Genomic DNA, 15,973 nt, shown 5'->3' on the forward strand with positions numbered 1-15,973 from the left:
CATACCGTTTTCAGCTATCCAGCTAGCTTTTTACACGCTTTGAATGCAATTTAGTTATGAAGCAAAATTTTGGGCTCCTTTATACAAAGCATGCATTTCTTTAACTTTCTATCCATCTCTTTAGTTAGCTTTTTACTCTTTTAGCTAGTTGTCCAGCTCCTTTTAGTTCTTATACCTGTCTATCATTCAAACTAACTATCAAGATACTTTTTAGCTATTCAGCAAGTCATCCAGCTAAGTTGCTATTTTAGAAATTCATATCAAACTGGGTGCCCTTTGCGCTAATTAGTAGCAGAAAATAGTTCTCAGCTTGGAAAAGGTGGGAGACCCCTGCTGATGAAATGAAATATATTACTATTTATTTTTTGTTTCGTTTGACGCAAATATAAAATGATCTTTGGATACGGTGGTAGGAAAAGAGTATCTTACATATTGGCAGGCGTAAAGAATATATTTGTATGTTTATTTCTTTATTGTCAAGTTAATTGACAAACACTTTTAAAAAAAATATTTTATACTGTGGAATTTTCTTTTGTTTTTCTAAAAACTTCATCATTTGAAGGAGAAGGAAATTGAAAAATGTCTTTAAAAAATCCGATTCATCGATTAGTGGAAAAGATAATTGACCAATTAATGGATTATGAAAGTAATCGTTTGTTGCAGCCCTATATTTCAATGTTTTTTATTCGGGGTACAGGGGGTTCGGAAGGCATAACTAGAAGGTTCTATTCCCCGCTATACAGCAATTTCATTTTACGATTCCTACTTGAGAAGGGATTGATGTCGTATCCCGGGGGCACAGTCTCAGAAACACTTGGTGTAAACGAGGCGTGTTTTGTAAGCCTTCTTTTTTACAGCCCGGCCGTGAAACAGATTTAGTAGTACGGCGCCATGTTCAATAAAACGTATAATTTCATTAACATACATCCGTGCCAGTAAAATGAAAGTAGACTAGGACGTACGTAAATCACAAGCTCTGTAACGTAGATTTATTGTGGGTCTTATTATCTATTAGGGCGGCGTGTGAATTATGGCCACAACTTTTGGATTGCAGTCAGAAATGCACTATACACGTATTTTGTCACAGGTGAGTGGTTGAAAAGGAGACAAAAACAGAGAAAATTTCTCTCATGGTTATCGAATAGTATTTTTTGATAGACAAAAACAGAGAAAATTTCTCTCATGGTTATCGAATAGTATTTTTTGATAATTACTTGAATTTAAAGAAACTCTTTCTTTTCTTTCTTCTTTCCCCTTTTCCACTTTATTACTACTTTCACTTTCTGCATCCTTCCTTCCTTAGCTCCATTCACTGTAACACCACTTCCTTCTTCTTTTCCACTTTGTTTTCCATTTGAATTCCATTTTTTTCTCTTTGCTTCCTTCCATCCTTATTCCCTACTTCCTTACTTTCATCGTTCCTTCCATCCTTCCATTATTCCTTCCTCCTTTCCTGACTCCATCCTTCGCCCCTCCCTCACTACCTCCCTTCCTTCCTTTCTTTCCTTCCTTCCTTTCTTCCTTCTTTTTTCCTTCCTTCCTTCCTTCCTTCCTTCCTTCCTTCCTTCCTTCCTTCCTTCCTTCCTTCCTTCCTTCCTTCCTCCTTCCCTCAGTACAATCATCTTACCCCTCCCTCACTACCTCCCTTCCTTCCTTTCTTTCCTTCCTTCCTTTCTTCCTTCCTTCCTTCCTTCCTTCCTTCCTTCCTTCCTTCCTTCCTTCCTTCCTTCCTTCCTTCCTTCCTTCCTTCCTTCCTTCCTTCCTCCTTCCCTCAGTACAATCATCTTACCCCTCCCTCACTACCTCCCTTCCTTTCTTTCTTTCCTTCCTTCCTTTCTTCCTTCCTTTTTTCCTTCCTTCCTTCCTTCCTTCCTTCCTTCCTTCCTTCCTCCCTTCCTTCCTTCCTTCCTTCCTTCCTTCCTTCCTTCCTTCCTTCCTTCCTTCCCTCAGTACAATCATCTTACCAGCATGTGCTTTTTTCTCCCCCTTTTTGGACCCAACAAAAACAACTACTTGCAAACTCAGATTTGGGGGACCCGAGTGTCTATTGTAACTCAAACTACTACTATATTTAATGTCTCAAAAATGTCACATGTGGTTCACAACAATACAATTCTCAAAACTAAGGGCATTTTTTTATTCATATCGTATTTTCTGACTACTTTTGCCCTTGACATTAGAGAAAATAGAAAAGAATTTCACCTCGGACATAGAGGTTGGCCGGTGTGGAATAGCGAGTCCCGTCACTGTTGGCGGCAACACATTCATACTTGCCCTGGTCCGACTCTTCGCTCATTTCAATCTGTAGCGCACCTGAATGCAGGAATCAGTAGATGAAAATACACAAAAACCAGCACACAAACAGACACGCACACAAAAACCAAAAGAATAAACAGTCATTAAACGGATCATCATCTGATAGAGAACATTTATGATCGTAAAGGACAAATGGGTTTGAATATCAGCAAAAAGTGAAGAGTGGGGGCTAAAATGGGATAACAGGGGGCACATTTCTGTCACTGTCAGCAAAAGTCTCTTCAAAATAAAGGTCAGCATCCTGATTCAGAGATGGGGAATCAAAATGTCCTTAAAAGGGGACGTGCTTCTCGGTGCAAGATAAATAGAGAAACGGAGCAGTCGACTGGTTGAGGAACCGATTCACAAACGACGTCTGGAAATCGAGTCACGGTTACATCACTTTTCAAAAGCATCGCCATGGCAATAACACAAATCTTTGGCGGATCCACCAATGGGATCAGGAGTGTGATGTCATTAAATACACACACAATCAAAAAAGGTTAAGGAATGACCTTTCTTTAGGCCAGGGGTGTCAAACATGTGGGCCTCGGCTAGATTGGGCCCACTGAGACAACACGGTGAGAAGCACAAAAGAAAAACTGAGCTGCACTTTTTGATATGTCCATTGGATGGCGTCAAAGCCTGGAGCCACTCGTAAAGTAATTGGAGGTGTATTTTTTTCTCTTTCTCTATTCCTCATACTCTTTTTCTTTTCCCTTTCTCTCTCATTTTCTTTTTTTTCTCAATTTTTCCTCTCTCTCTTTTCTCCCTGTCTCTTTATCTCTCTTATTCATTCTCGCTATGTCTCTTTCTGTATCTATTTTACTTTCTCTCTCTCTCTCTCTCTCTCTCTCTCTCTCTCTCTCTCTCTCTCTCTCTCTCTCTCTCTCTATCTCTCTCTCTCTTTCTTCGTATTTACATTACAATATTTCCCTCTTACTCCTTTTCTCACTTTATTTTTAGTGTTTCTCACTTTCTTTTTCTCTTTCTCTATATGTATATATTTTTCTTTATATGTCCCTCTTTTCTTTCTTTCTTTCTTTCTTTCTTTCTTTTTTTCTTTCTTTCTTTCTTTCTTTCTTTCTTTCTTTCTTTCTTTCTTTCTTTCTTTCTTTCCTTCTTTCTTTCTTTCTTGCTTTCTTGCTTTCTTGCTTTCTTGCTTTCTTGCTTTCTTGCTTTCTTGCTTTCTTGCTTTCTTGCTTTCTTTCTTGCTTTCTCTCTTTCTCTCCTTCTTTCTTACTCATTTTGCTTTTTCTCTTTTTATCTCTCTCTGTTTTTCTCTCACTCCCTCACACACCCTTTCATTCTGTCTGTTTTCCCCCTTTCTCTCTGTCTGCTTCTATTTCTCTCTATTTATTCTTTATCTCCCTGCGTCTTTCCCTTTATTTTTCTCTTTCTCTACCTTTATTTTTCTCTTTCTCAAATCCACTAGTTTGGCCCCTGTGAGAGTTTTCCTTTCTAACATGTGGCCCCAAAATGAGTTTGACATCCCTGATTTAGGTCAACATAAAAAAAAAAAAAAAGTAAACAACATACGCAAAGCCTTAGGAAGGAGGCCGATGCTTTCTCACTCCCTGCAAATAGAAAAATTGTCAAAAAAGTAAATTTTGGGGAGTGGGGGATGGTGTCGGAAGGCAAAAAAGCGCCCATAAAAACTTTATCAAAAAAGTGGTTGTTTGGGGCTTTTTATCAGTAATGAAAGAGAAGAGAGAAAGCAATAGTTGTAAAAAAAACAAAGACAATTATGAAGAAATGTGTGTTTTTCGACGCCATCTGGATTTTTCGGGTCAGGTGAATCAGCTGGGAGGCAAAACAAAACGGGGATGTTTGATTGGGTGAATATAGTGAATAAATAAATCGGGGGGCGGGCCAAGATTAGGTCAAGACCACACAAAAAAAACCCCCGAATGAAATCAGGTCACCAATTATGTTTTACACCTTCTTTTAAAGAACTTTAAAACAAACCACGCTTTGGATTGTTGGAAGCTAATTGATATTAATGACAAAAGAGGGATCGCTAAATGACGTTTTAGGAAAGCCATGAGATTACGTTAACAAAAATGAACATTTGACGAGATCATGACAACATGAGGAAAGGGATGGTGATTACAAGGCAGAGGAGGATGAATGAATGAATTTGCTCGCTCGATTCCAAACCTCCATTCCTCTTGATCCTCGGACAGCTCAGCTCTGATATTGAGGAGGACCAAGGCGACCATAAACAAATCTATGCATGAATAAATCCCTTCAAATAGATGTCTTATAAATGAATGAACACACATATAAATCACGTATGACAGCAAAAATCTAAACAATAAATCCTGTTTTCCCGGCTGAACCGATGTTCGTAAATTTTGACACAATTTTACTTTAGGCGGAGGACCAGCTAGGTTTTGTGTCAAGGCATCCCTAATAAATATAATCAAAATCGAGAAATATCTGCGTTTGTGGGGGTATCATATACTTTCTGGCGGCTAAATTGGGTACTGATGTCCCCAACAACTGACCCCTTCAAGCGCATCAGCCTGGCAAAGCCGAACCATTTTGATACATGACAAAAATGAATTGTATTAATTTATTTTGGCATTTTTCATTCATTTATTTTGTATTTGTTTGTCATTTTTGTCATGAATTTTGTCTTGTATTCTGTCTTGTGTTTCCTTGTGTATTTTGTAGTGTATTTCCTTGTGTATTTCATTGTTTATTTTGTCGTGTATTTTATCTTTTGATTCCCCATGTATTTTGTCGTGTAATTCGTCATTTATTTTTTCATTTATTTCGTCATTCATTTTTTTCAATTATTTTGTTTCATTTGTTTATCATTTAATTTAAAATGTATTTTGTTGTGTACTCCGTCGTGTATTCCGTTATGTATTTTTTCGTATTTTGTCGTGTATTTTGTCGTATATTTTGTCGTGTATTTCGTCATGTATTTTCTCATATATTGTCTCATCAAATTTGTCGTGTATTTTGACGCAAATCTTGTCAATTTTTTGTCATGTATTTTTTTTTCGAGTATTTTACCATGTATTACTTCATTTCTTTTAATCATATATTTTGTGATATATTTTATGCTTTTTGTCGTGTTTTTTGTCATTTATTTTGTTATTTGTTTGGTCCTGTATTTTGAAGCATATTTAGTTGTGTATTTTGTCATTCATTCTGTCATTTATTTTGTTATTTATATTGTTGTGTAGTTGGTTCTGTATTTTATATATTTTTTTGTTGCATCATATATTTTATATTATATTTTGTCCTGTAATTTTTGTGTATTTTTTGTGTATTTTTCCGTTTATTCTAGACAAACTGTAAAAAACATGTATGACAATATAGATAGATAGATAGATACTTTATTCATCCCCTAAGGTAAATTCACATTTCCAGCAGCATCCCTGAGCTGAGAACAATACAATAATAAAGCCAAAAGAATACAATATACAAATACCCAGTGTGACGTGCAAATGCCCACTTTAGCATGTTATATAGAGTAACTAAATAGTGCTACACAGAATACATAATGCAGTAAGATTCGGTAATATCCAATGTAGGTGGTGTGGTTTAATGTGGGCCTTTACTCTGCCGGGTGGAGTTAAAGAGCCTCATGGCATGAGGAAGAAAAGATCTCTTCAGTCTGTCCGTAGTACAAGAGATCTTATGCATGAATACATAATTCAATCTCATTTGTGATTTATCTAAGTGTTCATTCATCTATACGGCATATATTTGTAGTTATCTATGTATTTCCGCATCTATTTTTCCATACGGCAGGGTCAGTCCTCCATAGGATATCGCACAAGAGGAATCGGAGGCTTGGAATGGAATGGTAGCCGGGCTGTGTTGTCAACGTTGGTCCTCCCGGCAGTCAGTCTTACCTCGTATGGGCGTGCCACCTGAGTGGGCAATGAATGCACGAGATTAGGGAGGGAGAAGAAGAACAAGATGTTAGTGCTACACAAAAGCGGAACGCTGGAGGAAGGAGGAGGTATACTAACAGAACTGGGGGAGTTACTTGGAAAGAAGACAGAAAAATTAAAGAAGAATTGAAAAAAAATTGAAGCACAGAATAAGCTTATTCCATAAATGGTCTTTTTTAATGTGCCTTGTGGGATATGAGCCCAAAATGGGCTCTGTGATTGGGAAGTGATAAATAGTCAATTTTGAAACTATTTTGCACTCTGTGCAGTATTAAGGCATGCCACACTTCGATGTGCATATACATGACAGGCTATATGTACATATTATTTTCCTTTTTGTATATACATATCAATCAATTAAATCATAAACTATCAAGTAAATGAGCCCAAAAATCACTTTTTCTACGTGTATGTAGCAGAAGTCTCTTTCTCCCATTGAAAATGGATTAAAAATGACCAAGTGGGGTCATTTTGCACCTTAGAAGAAAAGTATGGATCATTTAGCAGCTCATTTGAGTAAAAAAACAACAACAACAACCTAATTATTTGAGAAATACCTAGGAATACAATACATGAAATATCATATCAACATACATTTCGTTAAAACGCTAATCAATTGAGAATTTTGTATTTCTTTTACATAAAAAAATATTTCCTTTTGCATTCTTCCATCACAATTTTCTCTTTTCTTTCTTTTTACCGTTTTCTTTTCATTTTCGCTTTATATTTTTCTTTCATATTTTCACTTTTTTCTTTTATTTTTGTTCTTTCTTTGCAAAAATCTGGCAAAAAAAGGGTGCTTTTTGGTCACTTAGAGTGTCTGTAGTTTGTAATCTTCCTTGTGCTTTCTGGCTCCCTCTATAGGTTTCACTATACAATACAGTAACATACAGTAACATCTATTGGTCCTATTTCGAACTGTGTGCATATAAGTAAATGTGGCCAAAAAGGGCATTTTTTTACACTTGCGTTGATGATGCTTCTCTCTCTCTCTCTCTCTCTCTCTCTCTCTCTCTCTCTCTCTCTCTCTCTCTCTCTCTCTCTCTCTCTCTCTCTCTCTCTCTCTCTCTCTCTCTCTCTCTCTCTCTCTCTCCTCTCTCTCTCTCTCTCTCTCTCTCTCTCTCTCTCTCTCAATAAAAAAAATATAAATAAGTGGAATCATTTTGTACCTTAACATATTAAAAAAATTTAAGTTCCCCTGTGGCATGTTTCAAATGCTTTATCTTTGATTTAACATAAAATAAACACTGCAATGCCCAAAATGGGACACAATACGCACTAGGGATTAATGAGACATATTACAGAAAAAAGTGAGTGTTTAAGGAAAAAGGATACTTGGTGGTGAACTTCATTACTTTTCAAAAGTCTCAAATAAATGAATTTGCAGTAATTAGCGATTCGAATCCAAAGACTCTTTGGCACAAAAATGATCCTCAAGTGATCATTGTCACGAGGATTACCAGAACAGAGCAGGAGACCCCAGAGCGTTTGTACAAACACGCCTCGTGACAGATCATATGAAGTTCTGAACCTTGATGAGATTGAGAAAAACTACACAACTCTCTAAATATGTTGCTGCCTATTTGATATTTTTATGATAAATTTAGACAAGAAAAAGTTTGTGTAACTCAAACGAGACTCTCCTTCCCCATGTTAGTATCTCAGGGCGCTAATTAGCAAACCGCTGAGCTTCCTTTTCTATTTCTCTTGTTGTTTTTCATGTTTCTGAGACAGGTTGCACTTCTAAAGACAAATCCCTTGAGTGTTTTACCTGGCTAATAAACCCTACTTGGACTCTCAAGAGATAATAGTTTGTCAACTCTTAAAAGAAAAACTATACTGTAGGCTAGCTTATTTTTGTGCATTCTGACTTTGCTCTTTTTACATATTATGTTATTTTTCTCTGGAAATCTATAATGCAAAAAGACCAATGGAAAAAAAAGGAATAAGAAAAATAAAATAATTTATTTATCAAGGAACATTTTATTGTTGTGATGGTGCATAATAATACCTAAAATTAAAATGATCAATAATCTGCTGAATTTACCTGGCAGTAGTAAGGAAAATCAGTAGTAATAAACTCCTCAAGATACAGGCTACCCCACACAGTCACTGTCTAGAAGTCTGAAATCGAGTCACCATCGATTTTCTTACAGTGGCTCCGCAGGAGTCTTACCTAACAGACATCTAAAGTTGATGACTTATTGACTGGTAACTCTATAAGGTGGAGCTGAACGGAAGGGGAGGAATACGTAGGTGAGTGAATGACACAGTGAGTGAGAGAAGGAATAATTAAATCAGTGAAAGAGTGGAAAAAGTCAACTGGCGAGTGTGAGGAACTTCTGTTTTTAGGTAACTCTTTCGTTGTGAAAGGGCTCAGGTGCACACAAGAAGGTGAAGCTAATTATTTGTGCAGTAGACCCCAAGCTAAAGCAACCCTTCCTGACAATGCAACGTGGAATACAATTATTTTTATAGGATTATTTTGCTCATTTTACTGGAGAAACAATTGAAAATGTAACAATATTTGAAAAAAAGAGTCTATTTATATATATATAAATATATACAGTGCATCCGGAAAGTATTCACAGCGCTTCACTTTTTCCACATTTTGTTATGTTACAGCCTCATTCCAAATTGTATTAATTTAATCTCTTATCTCAAAATTCTACACAAAATACTCCATTATGACAATGTGAAAACGTTTTTTTTTTTTTACTTTTTTGAATTTATTAAAAATAGAAAACTAAGAAATCACATTTACACAAGTATTCACAGCCTTTGCTTAATACTTTGTTGATCCACCTTTGGCAGCAAATACAGCCTCAAGTCTTTTAGAATATGATCCCACAAGTTTAGCACACCTATCTTTAGGCAGTTTTGCCCATTCTTCTTTGCAATAAGTCTCAAGCTCAATCAGGTTGGATGGGAGACGTTTGTGCACAGCCATTTTCAGATCTCTCCAGAGATGTTCGATCGGATTCAAGTCTGGACTCTGGCTTGGCCACTCCAGGACATTCACGGAGTGGTTCTGAAGCCAATCTTTTGAGATCTTGGCTGTGTGCTTTGGGTCGTTTTCCTGCTGAAAAATGAACCTTCGCCCCAGCCTGAGGTCAAGAGCGCTCTGGAGCAGGTTATCATCCAGGATATCTCTGTATATTGCTGCATTCATTTTTCCTTCTATCCTGACTAGTCTGCCAGTTCCTGCTGCTGAAAAACATCCCCACAGCATGATGCTACCACCACCATGCTTCACTGTAGGGATGGTATTGGCCTGGTGATGAGCGGTGCCGGGTGCTTTTTGGCATATTCCAGACGGGCTTCCATGTTCCTTTTACTAAGGAGTGGCTTTCATCTGGCCACTCTACCATACAGGCCTGATTGGTGGATTGCTGCAGAGATGGTTGTCCTTCTGGAAGGCTCTCCTCTCTCCACAGAGGAACGCTGGAGCTCTGACAGAGTGACCATCGCGTTTTTGGTCACTTCCCTGACTAAGGCCCTTCTTACCCTATCGCTCAGTTCAGAAGGCCGGCCAGCTCTAGGAAGAGTCCTCGTGGTTCCAAATGTCTTCCATTTACGAATAATTGAGGCCACTGTGCTCATTGGGACCTTCAAAGCAGCAGAAATTTTTCTGTATCCTCCAGATTTGTGCCTCAATACAATCCTGTCTCGCAGGTCTACAGACAGTTATTTTTACTTCATGGTGTTTGTGCTCTGACATGCACACTCAACTGTGGGACGTTATATAGACAGGTGTGTGCCTTTCCAAATCATGTCCAATCAACTGAATTTACTGCAGGTGGACTCCAATTAAGCTGTAGAAAGATCTCAAGGATGATCAGTGGAAAAAAGATGCACCTGAGCTCAATTTTGAGCTTCAAGGCAAGGGCTGTGAATAATTATGTAAATGTGATTTCTTAGTTTTCTATTTTTAATAAATTCAATAAGAAATAAAAAATACACTTTTTCACATTGTCATAATGGAGTATTTTCATAACAAAATGTGGAAAAAATGAAGCGCCGTAAATATTTTCCGGATGCACTGTATATATATATATCCTCCTTGATCTGCTACCTTATAGTGGTGGAGGAGTTTGTGTGTCCCAATGATCCTAGGAGCTATGTTGTCGGGGGCTTTAAGCCCCTGGTAGGATCACCCATGGCAAACAGGTCCTAGATGAGTGGCCAGACAAAACGCAGATTAGAAGACCCCTTATGATGACACAAAACTTTGGTCCTCGATTTCCCTCGCTCGGACGCGGGTTACTGGGGCCCCCTTCTGGAGCCAGGCCTGGAGGTGGGGTCCGCTGGCGAGCGCCTGGTGGCCGGACCCTGACCCACGGGGGCCGGCCGGGCACAGCCCGAAGGGACGACGTGGAACCCTCTGGTCCACCATCCGGCGTCTTAGGGGGGGAAGCGGTGTGCCATCGACACTGTGTATAGTGCCGATGGGGCGCTGCTGACCTCGACCCGGGACATTGTGAATCGGTGGGCGGAGTACTTCGAAGACCTCCTCAATCCCACCGGCACGTCTTCCTCTGGGGAAGCAGAGCCTGAGGACTCTGGGTTGGGCTCTCGTATCACTGGGGTTGAAGTCACCGAGGTGGTCAAAAAACTCCTCGGTGGCAGGGCCCCGGGGGTCGATGAGATCCGCCCGGACTTCATTAAGGCTCTGGATGTTGTGGGCGTGTCATGGTTGGCGCGCCTCTGCAACATCGCGTGGACATCGGGGACAGTGCCTCTGGACTGGCAGACTGGGGTGGTGGTTCCCGTCTTTAAGAAGGGGGACCGGAGAGTGTGTTCCAACTACAGGGGAATCACACTTCTCAGCCTCCCTGGTAAGGTCAATTCAGGGGTACTGGAGAGGAGGGTCTGCCAGGAAGTCGAATCTCGGATTCAGGAGGAACAGTGTGGTTTTCGTCCTGGCCGTGGAACACTGGACCAGCTCTATCCACTCTGCAGGGTCTTTGAGGGTGCATGGGAGTTTGCCTGTCCGGTCTACATGTGTTTTGTGGACTTGGAGAAGGCATTCGACCGTGTTCCTCGGGAGGCCCTGTGGGGGGTGCTTCGGGAGTATGGGGTACCGCACAGTCTTATCCGGGCTGTGCGGTCCCTGTATGCCCGGTGCCAGAGTCTGGTCCGCATTGCCGGTTTGGGGGCCTCAGCATTGCGTCACTGCTTTTTGCAGATGACGTGGTGCTGTTGGCTTCCTCAGGCCGCAATCTTCTGCTCTCGCTGGAGCGATTCGCAGCCGAGTGTGAAGCGGCCGGGATGGGGATCAGCACCTCCAAGTCCGAGGCCATGGTTCTCAGTCGGAAAAGGGTGGTATGCTTCCTCCGGGTCGGGGAGGAGGTCTTGCCCCAAGTGGAGGAGTTCAAGTATCTTGGGGTCTTGTTCACGAGTGAGGGTAGGATGGAACGGGAGATCGACCGTCATTCAGACCCTGTACCGGTCCTTCGTGGTGAAGAGGGAGCTGAGCCGAAAGGCAAAGCTCTCGATCTACCGGTCGATCTACGTTCCTACCCTCACCTATGGTCATGAACTTTGGGTCATGACCGAAAGAACTCGATCCCGGATACAAGTGGCCGAAATGAGTCTCCTCCGCAGGGTGGCTGGGTTCTCCCTTAGAGATAAGGTGAGAAGCTCAGTCATCCGGGAGGGACTCGGTGTAGAGCCACTGCTCCTCCGCGTTGAGAGGAGCCAGTTGAGGTGGCTCGGGCATCTAATAAGGATGCCTCCTGGACGCCTCCCTCGGGAGGTGTTCCGGGCATGTCCCACTGGCAGAAGGCCCCGGGGGCGGCCCAGGACACGTTGGAGAGACTATGTCTCTCGGCTGGCTTGGGAACGCCTCGGGGTCCCGTCGGATGAGCTGGAGGAGGTGGTTGGGGATAGGGAAGTCTGGGCTTCCCTTTTAACGCTGCTGCCCCCGCGACCCGACCTCGGATAATCGGAAGACAATGGATGGATGGATGGAGGTGTATGTATATATATGTATATATATATATATATATATATATGTATATATATATATATATATATATATATATATATATATATATATATATATATATATATATATATACATACACCTCCATCCATCCATTATCTGCACCGCTTATGCTCAGTGGGGATGGGGGGTGCCGGAGTCCATCCCAGCTATCTTTTGATCCCGTTGATTGTAACTTTGTTATAAAAAATATTCTTATTTGAAGCACCCCTCCATCAGTTCCTGCTTCCTCACTCACTATATACTTCTATGGGTTCAGAACACATTATCTATATCTGTCATTTGTTTTGTGACCCCTTGTTTGTTTGTTACTATCTTCATTGGTTCTTCATTTCTGGTTTGGTCTTTGTTTCTGGTTTGGATCATGTCAGGTTTGGTTTGCTTCGACTTTTCGTTGTTTTGTGACCCCAATGTTTGTAACTTTGATCCTAGTTTTGTTTTTGAATATTATTCTTATTTCGAGCACCCCTGCCTCAGTTCCTACTTACCCACATTTGGGTCCACCACCTGCATACCCAACATAAGAATTAGATACTATATACTTCTAGGGCTTCAAAAAGTATTCTTTATTCATGTCATTTGTTTCGGGGCCTCTTTTTCATTTGTTACTTTTTACGTTGAATCTCCATTTCCGGTGTGTTCTTTGTTTCTGGTTTGGACCATGTCAGGTTTGGTTTGTTCTGACATTTTGCTGTTTTATGACCCCTTGTTTGTTAGGCTGTTCCTGGTTTTGTTATTAAATACTATTCTTATTTAGAGCACCCCTGCCTTAGTTTTTCCTTCCTCGCATTTGGGTCCGTCACCCACAAACTTAACATAAGTAGTACTTACCATATACTTGTAGGGGTTCAGAACACATGATTTATTTACAATAAGTTTCTATCCCCCTCATATAACAATTTCATCTTGCGATATCCACATTTATTTTGGATCTCGAGGGTCTACTGCAATGATGTATATCTTGGTGTTTTGGTTCTGTGTATGCCAGTTTGTGTCCAATCTAACTGTTAGTACGTTGCATGCCATGCGCTGTATCAACGCAATCGTTTTGTGTCGTGATTAAAAGGTGAGCAGCAGCAGGAAGAGCAGCGACATTAGTGAGAGGTATAAAAAAGAGTGGACAGTAGTGAGGGTGTGAACCTCGGGACAAAATAACTTACCAAATGACTCTGTGGTTAAAAAAGATACAGAGAGAAAAGAAACAGCATAGACATGGCATTACAATCGGTCCATTGATCACACACCTTGATTAACACTGAAACTTCCAATAGAAAAGAAATTCAAATTGAAAAAGGGTACTACTTAGCTATGGCAAGTAATATTCTTATTTATTAGCTCTACAATTAGTTAAAAAAAATGTATCTCTAAGAATAGGAAATTGATAACAGGGACAAGCAAGGATTTGGGGTTGAGCCAGCGAGTTGAACAAGCAGGTGAACACTGCCAAAAAAAGGAAGAAGGAAAAAAGTTGCCCCATTGGCAGAACATTTTGCACATATTATGTATTTTTGGACTTATCTTATGTTTTTATACCATTATGTAATTAAAAAAAAAAAAAAAAAAAAAAAAAAGGTACCGTATTTTCCGCACTATAAGGCGCACCGGGTTATAGGGCGCACCCCGAAAAAATAGTTTTTGGTCCTATATTTGACAAACATAATACGCACCGGATTATAAGGCGCTACAATGAGAACGTCGACAAAACAGTCAGATAGTTCAGTCAAATTGATTACCCCCTTAACATTCCGAAAGCTTGCAAAGAAGCAAATACGTGTCGTAGACACGTGCGGATGTGGTGTCCGTACGATTTCACACAAATGCATCGTTCCAAATATCATTCGGAAGGTTAAAGTCTTGGGATTCAAGAAATGCCAACCATTCCTTAGTTTCTATGTTCTTTTTCGCTCGCAACTTTACTGTGCATATGACAATAAACACTTGGAATTGAGTTTAATTTAAAAATAGACACTCCATTCCATCCATTATCTGCACCGCTTATCACAGAAACATGGAGTTCAGTCTGAAACAAGATACAGGGAAAATATATAGCCGGAGTAGCTCACCGAAGTCGTTGTGTTCAATAATAATGTGCAACCATGGTCCTCTTATATTTGTGAGTGTAGTAAATCCAGGAGAGTAAAATATTTACAAATACAGTACAGAATAGTAAAATACTGTTTTCTCTATGCCGTCAACCCAACGTGCTATTCACATTCATCTTTTTCGGCCAATTGCAGGCTTTGTTTTGCCGCTTTAGCCTATGCCAGCCTGTAAATGATAAAAAGGATCCGCCCCCTTTACCTCCGAATAACTTTAGCCAATAGTGATCGATTCAAATGATGATTGACACATCTTTTTCGGCCAATTGCAGGCTTTGTTTTGCCGCCTTAGCCTATGCCAGCCTGTAAATGATAAAAAGGATCCGCCCCCTTTACATCCGAATAACTTTAGCCAATAGTGATCGATTCAAATGATGATTGACACATTGGTTAGCCAATGAGACGCCGGTAAATAAATCCCAGCATACACCGCGGACTACTTGGCGTTGGGGGGAAAATCTAGTCGGCGGCTGCTGTATTAGTTGCAAGACTTTGCGACTTAATATTGATCCATAAATAAGGCGGACTTTATTATAAGGCGCATGGTCAGCTTTTGAAAAAAATAAAGGCTTTTAGGTGCGCCTTATAGTGCGGAAAATACGGAACTTAAAATTGGAAAAGCAAATTTACTCATTTTAATAGTGAGGGTTAGAAGGTTAGGGTTATGGTAAGGGTTGGGTTTGGGGTTAGGATTGGAGGGTAACTGATTAGGAATAGTGGGTTAGGTTTATGGTTTGGTTTAAGGTTAAGGTTAGGGGCTTAGGTCTATGGCTAGGTTTAGGGGTTAGTATAAGAGGGTTAAAGGGTTCAGGTTATTTTTTAAGTTTAGGGGTTAGGGCTGGGGATTTTGTAAGGTTTATTGTTCTATATTCTTTATCAATTATCCATTACCCGTTATCGGTCAAATAATAATACGCTACAAAGCCAAGGGGCCGAGACACTTCTCAGCCAAAAGGCTGAGTCAAGGCCCTAGCCACAGAGCCAAGCAGCGATCAGTGCGAATGCACCGTTCCCGGAGGTACTGCAATACCGGGCCGATGCGTGGAGTGGACAGAGCGAGCTCTTATTCCATCTCCCGATTGCAAAAATCAAATTTATAGCATTGCTGTGTTTTGGGGATTACACAATGTAGGTTCGCCAAACGCAATCTGTGAAGCCCTTTGAGACTCTTCGTGATTTAGGGCTATACAAATAAAAATGACTTGACTTGACAGTTAGTATACAACTTCAGAACCACGGGTCCATTCTCTGGGGGTACAAATTCAGAACCACGGATAAGGGTTAAAAGATTAGGGGTTAGGGTTAGGTTTAGAGGTTAAGGTTAGAGGATTAAAGGTTGGGGTTAAAGGGTTTGGTTTATGGTTAGTGTTTGGATTAGGGATTAGGGTTAGCAGGTCAAAGGTAAGGTTTGTTGTAAGGGTTAGAGGTTAGAGTTAAGGGGTTACAAAGTTAGAGAGTAAGGGTTACGATAAAGTCAAATGGTTAAAGTTGTGGGTATGATTAAGGTTAGGAGTTAGAATTAGGGTTAACGTTAGTTATATTTAATTCTTCAACAAGTTAAAATATAGCAATAATACACTTTAAAATAAACTGCAAAAAGGGGCAAACATAGATTTTCTTGCAGTATGGGAGATAACAGTTTTTTTTTAAATCCA

General features: G+C 40.2%; 1 protein-coding gene and 1 pseudogene across 1 annotated transcript in view; both read right to left on the reverse strand.

Moving 5' to 3' along the window:
* The window catches only part of LOC148361874 (receptor-type tyrosine-protein phosphatase delta-like), a 401,326-nt gene that overhangs the window by 80,322 nt on the left and 305,031 nt on the right, over positions 1 to 15,973 (reverse strand). The window contains exon 10 of the mRNA XM_088342686.1: positions 2,203 to 2,313. Within this exon, the coding sequence (XP_088198812.1) occupies positions 2,203 to 2,313 (111 nt within the window). The remainder of the gene's footprint in view (positions 1 to 2,202; positions 2,314 to 15,973) is intronic.
* On the reverse strand, positions 15,315 to 15,438 carry LOC148361875 (U2 spliceosomal RNA; annotated as a pseudogene).

The sequence above is a fragment of the Urocampus carinirostris genome, chromosome 8 (genome assembly GCF_059441175.1).
Source record: "Urocampus carinirostris isolate Australia breed hairy pipefish chromosome 8, RoL_Ucar_1.0, whole genome shotgun sequence".
NCBI classification, from domain to species: Eukaryota; Metazoa; Chordata; class Actinopteri; order Syngnathiformes; family Syngnathidae; genus Urocampus; species Urocampus carinirostris.